This window comes from Trypanosoma theileri (assembly GCF_002087225.1).
Source record: "Trypanosoma theileri isolate Edinburgh chromosome Unknown TM35_Tth_42_V1, whole genome shotgun sequence".
Taxonomy (NCBI): Eukaryota; Euglenozoa; class Kinetoplastea; order Trypanosomatida; family Trypanosomatidae; genus Trypanosoma; species Trypanosoma theileri.
The window spans coordinates 12,160-19,349 of NW_021639884.1; the positions used below are offsets into that span (position 1 = coordinate 12,160).

Sequence of the window (7,190 nt, forward strand, 5' to 3'; positions counted from 1 at the left end):
CGACATACGTGCCTGTGTCCCCACGGTGTACAGCTCTAGCTGGGCCGATCGATGCCCTACTACTGCACACAAGCCCACAGTTTGCGTTGAGCACAGCACCTGTGACGGTAGACTAGCACATAGCACAGCAGAAATGCCGCCCCACTGTCCCTACAAGAAATGCTGCCTCCAAAAGATGATTACACTTGCCAGGGGGCTCACGAATAATAAAGCAAAGCACAGTCGCAAATAAACAAAAAATAGTTTACTAGCCCCATACGTCATTAGGGCATAAGAGGCACAACGAATCACCAAGGTAAAATCTTGGGCACACTCAAAGCCACTCAGCGTCACCCACGAAAATAAAACAAAGAAAGAAAAAAGATGTACTTAAGCACCAATGTTTACTCTATGCGTTTTTCTTTGCGTACTTATCATCCTCTTTTTTCCCCTTCTCTTCTTCTTCCTTGTCCTCATTATGCTCCTCGTTATCGTCATCGTTTTTGCCTGTGTATTCGGTAGATCCACCGCCGTAGTACCGATTTGCTTTCCGACGCTGCTGTTCATTGCGTGCTTCCCGCCTGTTCTCTTCCTCCTCCTCCGCTGCGCGGAGCTCCGCCATTGTGCGAAACCGACCACCACTACGTGTGGCTGCCGTGTTTGACCCAGTCGGATTAGCATTTACATTCATATTTGCAGGAGCAGGTGCTGTGGGTCGCGGGGCAGTTCCGCGACCAAGAAGAGAAGATACTAAATTCATTAATCCAAAACTTGCGGCGTCAACATGGCGTGGGACAGAGGCAGTGGATGAGGAGGCGCCGCCTGTGAGCACCACCCGCAGTGCACATGATGTGCGAAGTCCGATCTTTTCCAGTGTTTCTGTTTCCTCTTCTGCAGTAAAGCGGTGTGGGGGATAAGCACACGCCATTACAAATGAGGCATTTCCAACCAAAGGGGCGATCTCTGGGCGCACATCCGTAGCAAGTGTGGCGACAGTAGGATCTAGTGCAGCCACTGTGTGTGTATTGCCGTCTGGGAGGGAACAGCGTATATTCACAGAGGACGATGACGACGCTGTTGTTGTTGCTGTTGGTTTTCTCGTTTCTTCCTCATTCTCCATCATAGCGGAGGTACTGGCAGGAGGTGATGAGACAGGTTGTTGTTGTTGTTGTTGTTTTTCCTCCTCTTCCTGTTTTCTTTCAGACTTCACGGTTTTAGTTGAGGTCGGTAATGGCACTTTACATACGCCTCCCTCACACTGTACACCCGCAGCACCTTGACTTTTCTTTGAGCTCTCTTCTTCGTTCACCTGAACTGACGGGTTGCCACTCTTTGTACCCCCTGGCTGCGTTGTTGTTGTTGTTGTCGTTGCTGGTGGTGGAGGAGTATGTCCTGCAGGAGAATCGTTCTGCACCACTGTCACCACCGTGTTGTGTGGAAGTTTATGAATATCCATCTTTGATGCTTCTTCGATGGAACTTAATACCACCACCCCCTCATTGTTGGTATTCTCTGCTGTTGTGGGCGGCTCCACACGTAGCACAAATGATATCCCTGATCGTGGACGCATTTCCACTCCCGCATCGGATGCCTCTCGTCTCCGCATAAGTGCCTGTTGTACTTTCATCCACACGGTACGCAGTGTCATACCAGGTGATGTCACAATCACCTCTCGCTTTTCAAGTCCATTAAGTGCGATGAAGTGAAGATCTTTGCGATCCACAGCGGGGAGCGCCGCAGCCGCAACGGACCCTGTTTGGGGGGTATCACTGCTTACTGTTGCATCTCCTCCTCTTGCTGTGGGACGCGTGCTCGGGAGGATGTGAGAACCATAGGAACCCGCTGCCGCTGCTGTTGTTTGACGGACCACCGTATTCACCTCCTCCACATGCTGCACAAACTCTCCCATCAATTCTGTTACTTTGGTTAACGGTGGCATACGAAGCACAAACCGAACGGCTTCAGATATATATCCAGGCGTGAGAGTCCCACCATGTAATACGTTTCGCGGCAGCATTTGCTGAGATGCAGGAAACACATGAAGACGGGGAACCACTTGGCTGGATTCCGGCACGGCGGCAATAAAGAGTTCATGTGCTGATGATGCTGCATCCATGAAATGCACCACCGTTACAGAAGAGAGACGAGACTCCTGCAATACCACTTCAAATGCATGTCGCTGTGCAGCCCCATTGTGGGCCAGGGACTCGCTCCCTATATTAAAATTTGCATTCACAGTCTTCTTTCCATGGTTTTTGGCAGTAAATAGTCCTGAAAGAGCAGGGTCCGCACTCTCATTAGCGGTATCTGTATGTGTGGCAGACTCTGGTAGACTGCTGTGGACAAAGATTAGAAGTGGAATTTGCCACCTCTTACTAAGTCCAAGTGCTTCTTCAACGTTCTCGCACAGACGCAACATAATGAGTAAAACAATAAACAAATAGTAGAAAATCGAAAGCTATTTCTTCTTTGTACACTTTTATTGTTCCTTAATGCAGGAACACCACAATATACTAAAAAAAAGCCAACCTATAGGTGCAAAGCAAATCTCGACCACTTACCTTGTGTTATTTACACTTTTTATTATGCTATAATCAAAGAAAAACCTTTGCTAGACTTCGAATTGTTTTTTTGTTTTGTTTACACACACATATAGATAAATAGAGATGGAGAGAGAGGCACAACCACCAAGAATTCCTTTGGTTTGAAGGGCAAAAAAAGAGAACAATAATACACACTACTTCATTGGAAAGTAGACCGAGAAATGTCTTCATCATTGGTGTTCTTTTTCATTCTGGTGGTTACATAAAGAGTAAAACATTGCAAAATAAAACCGGAGAACCTCAGAATTATGCATACACCAACCTCTACAAAAAAAAAAAAAAAACAGACCCATATATAGATAGCTAGAAACAAGAAAATACAATCAGAGCAGGGGATACATATAGATCCTCAAAACGATACAATACCTTTTGAAACCCACGCTCCATTTTGTATTTAAGAGATGCACACTCCGAATTTGAGTTTTACCCCTCTTGTTCATTCATAATACGAAAAAACAATTAAAAAAAAAATAAAAAAAAAATAATTAAATAAGACAGTTGCAGAACAATTATGTTCTATTGCTTTTTTTCCTGTTTCATAGACCTATTATCTTCTTAATTTCTTGCATTTTTGCGCTTACTTTCCCTATCAACTTATTTTTTTTGATTTCTCTCTTGCCCATGTGTTTTCTGCAAGTTTCACTCCTTTCTGAGGTTATCTAGGCAGCAAATAATAATAATAATAGTAATCCCCCCATTCCCTTCTTTTTTTTCTTCTTCCTTCCACTATGAAGTGATTATCTTTCTCACATGTGGGAGTCGCTCACAACGTTGAACTCGTTCACTATAGCCTCACGCCAGGTCTCTCCCTTGCGAAGCACCACAGATGGGAATGATGGCTGGTTTGGACAGTCCGGCAGGTGCTGGGGCTCCAGACACACACCGGTGTGACGTCCATACCGCTCTCCCTTCCTGCCACTCACATTTGCCGGCTTATTGTTTGCAGTGTAGACCCAGATGCTTGGGAACGTGGAATACACCTTCATCTGAATATGTGATGATGGGCTGTAGGCCACTGCGTTGAGTAGAAGCTTGTGTTTCTCCGACTCCTTCCATCCGTCCACCACCAGAGGGTGGTCATAACCACAGGGATCACACTTCAGAGTAGCCTTGTTGTCTATATCCTCACCAAGTGGCTTACCCTTGCGGAAGTCCAGGCAAGTGCCAGTGACATCCTTTAAATTACCGGTGGGAATCCCACAAGTATCTGCCTCCACAACGCGGCTGCATGGCATTTTGAGTACAATGTTGAGAACCTTCTCCGGCTGTGTCCAGCGTGGGTTCCTTGCTGTGTTCCTTTCTGGTAGACCGTTTAGGTTCCAGTAGGCATGGTTGAAGATGTTCACCACGGTGGCATCAGCTGGTGATCCTTCTGGAATAAAGGCGGAGAACCTCGTGTGCAACACATTCGGCTTGCTTCGCTCCACATAGTAAAAGACGTAACTGTGCAATTCTGCTGGGAATCCTTGGTCCATGTGCGGAGAAACAAGACTGAAACGCACACCGACAATATCCTCCGACTCCAAAATGAAGTACGACCACTGACGCTTGTTAAAGGCATCCGCACCACCATGAATGGTATGACGACCATCCATATTGCGGGATACGTGTTGCTCTTCACCATCTAGTGTGAATGTGCCATTGCTGATGCGGCCAGCATAACGCCCCACGGTGGGTCCCATGTAGTCTGTATCTGCGGCCGCCTCCTCCGGGCAATTGTAGGCACAGTTCACCTCCACCCAACGTGAGCGGCGGGCATCCCACACCTTCACGGAGTTGATGGCGGCCCCAAGTGTAGCAAAGGCACAGCGAAGGGCGGGAGTATGAACACGGATCAGCTTTCCAGGGCCGAACTTTTCAACGCGAACTGAAAAGGAAGCCATTTTTATTGGAATGCAATTGTAGTGGTTGTAGTTTGGATGATTTATTTGAAAGTTACTAGAGCTCTTTAGGAATAGATCTATGTGGTTAAGTTAAAACATAACAGGAGAATTGGAAATGAGAGTGAGAATGAGAATGGGACAAGGTAACAGTACAAGTACATATATGAATGAATAAATGTATGAAAAAGAATAAACGATTGTTGTTGTTTTCTGGAGTTATCTCGCAATATATCTGTGATGGATGCAATATTTTTTTCTTGTGTACCATTTATCATGTGTACTTGTGGAAAATGTCATTCCCCCCTTTGGTATAGAATTCCTCAACCCCGCTATGGACGTAATTAGCTGAGACATAGTTAGCAGCCTGTTGTGGAGAAAGCACTGGATAAGGCCTGTAACACAGTAGAAAAGCCTCCACATCCACACCAATAACTTCACTTGTGGCCTTCTTCAAGGATTGCTCTTCCTTTTTCTCTACGGCTGATTCCCCCACTAGTTCTGCTTCGTTTTTTGCTTCCGTACCCATAAATGTATCACGCCGTCCACCCACTTGTTGTGGTGTAGGAGTGGTAGTAGTAGTGGTAGTGTTAATAAATGCCGCCCTTAATGCCGGAGGAGTTGAGACAGCATGTACAAACTTCTGTGATGAGGATTCAAGTTTAAGTGAAGGGGCAGTCATCTTAGTAGTATGTGTATTAGTAGTATGGGTCGAACTAGTCGCATGTAGGACGGCTGTACCTATAATACGTTCTACCGTATATGTCCACCCTCGAGGAATAAAGACAACATCACCTGGTAATGCTCGAACATCATATACGATAGGATCTTTCCTTTTGTCGGTATTCTGATGTAAATGATCTTGATCTTCATTAATATCTTGTGGGGAATTATGATTATATTGACACCGTGCGGCAGCTGCCTCCGCTGTTGTATGATTGCAATGGGCATCTCGTAGAATACGTGTTGCTGTACGTGGACCCTCTGCAAATACATGAGTTGGGCCACTGTAACCTAATGTAACTTGTCGTTTTAAGCGTTCTTCATTCTGCTTTGCACACATTGTAACGACTTCCTCCGGTGCGTGAAAAGAAAGGAGTAGTTCACGCTGCGGTAGAAGATATGTCTCACAATCACTTCTTCCCAATCTATTTTCAAACATCTTTGGTAAAGATGAAGTTCCATCATCACTATTACTACTATTACTACCATTATTAGTGGTGTTTGCAATAACAGCAGCTGGTCGCTTCTCTGTTATGGTGCGAACATGAAAAGGAACCTTGGGATCTAAGCTAACGCCTAGTTTCCAAGGTTCCATAACGGTACTACTAGCACTAGCAGTAGCAGTAGGGATATAATGACTCCTACCATCAATGGAGAGATGCCTGTTATTATGTGTGGATGCAGCATTCGTATTGGACTCCTGCCGAAAGGATGACGCCTCATCATATGATGTAGATACAACATTGGTGGAAGAAGAGATTCGTTTATTATCTGCAGAGTGTTTGCCGCCTCTAGTGCGCACTCGCACAAGACATTGAATATGACCAAATGGCATTATCGTCTCCGTACGAACTTTGTCTTCTTCAGCATCACCCTTCTTTACTTTAGAATGCACTAATAATGGTACTCCAACAGCAAACGGCACTGTTGGTTCCAAACCACCCGCTAAATGTGCCACTAACGGCATTGTTTTCTTCTCTTCTTCTTTTTTTTCTTTTTCTTTTTCTTGTCCCTCTTTCAATGGGAATAATGACGGCAATTCAGCCATTGTGGATTTCACCACTTTTCGCATAAAGGTAGCGGATGAGGGAAGTTGGATCTGTACGTGGAAGAAGGAAAAGGGAAAAGACGCCGCATCGTGAAGGAGTCCTTCCACAAGAGTACGACCTTCACAAGAGCCAGCCGTCTTCTTATCGTTTTTTTCTTCAATTCCCCCAAACACAATTCCACCATGCCCAGCACTTAATAATTCTGTGAACTCCTCCATAAAAACTCCTCTCTTTGCGGTACAATCTGTCATTTCTTGGGTTTCATCATCCAAAGTACATCGCTCCTGTTTTAGAATGGACGCGAAATGATTCTCCACAACTCCACACAAAGGTGCCAATAAGGTATCTTCGCCAGGTCTCACTACAGAGCCTATATTATTATTATTATTATTATTATTATTATTATTATTATTATTATTATTATTATTTCTACTTCTGTTGTTGTTGGCACTCTGGTGAATACCGGAGGGGGTTCCAACAGATGGTCGAGAATAAAAAAACGGCCGCCGAGCTGGGTCTTTCCATACATGATGAGAATCCCCCGCATTATTACCAAGACTAAGATGATGATGATTATCATTATTACCACTATTACTATTATTATTACTATCACTACTTCTAGCAGTGGAAGAAACATGAGAAGTTGTAGAAGTATTTAATGCCACACCGACAGGATTCCGCACACCGCGTCCATTACGAACAATCACCACACGATACGGCCGTCGTGCCCCGCCTGCGGGATAAAGTGCATGGTGAAAGAATAACTTTGATAATCGCTTCTCTGCTGGTACGATATACCGTGGGGATGTTGAGAAGAACGGGGTGGAGGATTTTAAATTCGCCCCGGCGAGATCATCCACAAGTGTGGTGGGAAGCGGACAACCCTCGAGAAACTTCTGCACATACGGTGTTCGCTTACGCCTGAGTTTAAAGCGAGAAAGTGTACAACGCAGCAT

The 7,190-nt window shown here is 45.1% G+C and overlaps 3 protein-coding genes across 3 annotated transcripts; all 3 read right to left on the bottom strand.

The window, feature by feature from the left end:
• Positions 1-388: 388 nt before the first annotated feature.
• Positions 389-2,398, bottom strand: TM35_000421040 (uncharacterized protein; the record flags this gene model as incomplete). The annotated part of the gene is made up of 1 exon (XM_029029915.1): positions 389-2,398. One exon carries the CDS (start codon positions 2,396-2,398, stop codon positions 389-391), a length of 2,010 nt encoding a protein of 669 aa, XP_028878712.1.
• A 930-nt stretch (positions 2,399-3,328) lies between these two features.
• TM35_000421050 (aldose 1-epimerase-like protein) lies at positions 3,329-4,465 on the bottom strand (the record flags this gene model as incomplete). Its single annotated transcript, XM_029029916.1, has 1 exon — positions 3,329-4,465. The coding sequence occupies one exon, from the start codon at positions 4,463-4,465 to the stop codon at positions 3,329-3,331; it is 1,137 nt and encodes a 378-aa protein (XP_028878713.1).
• Positions 4,466-4,736: 271 nt separating this feature from the next.
• TM35_000421060 (uncharacterized protein) lies at positions 4,737-7,190 on the bottom strand (the record flags this gene model as incomplete). The annotated part of the gene is made up of 1 exon (XM_029029917.1): positions 4,737-7,190. One exon carries the CDS (start codon positions 7,188-7,190, stop codon positions 4,737-4,739), a length of 2,454 nt encoding a protein of 817 aa, XP_028878714.1.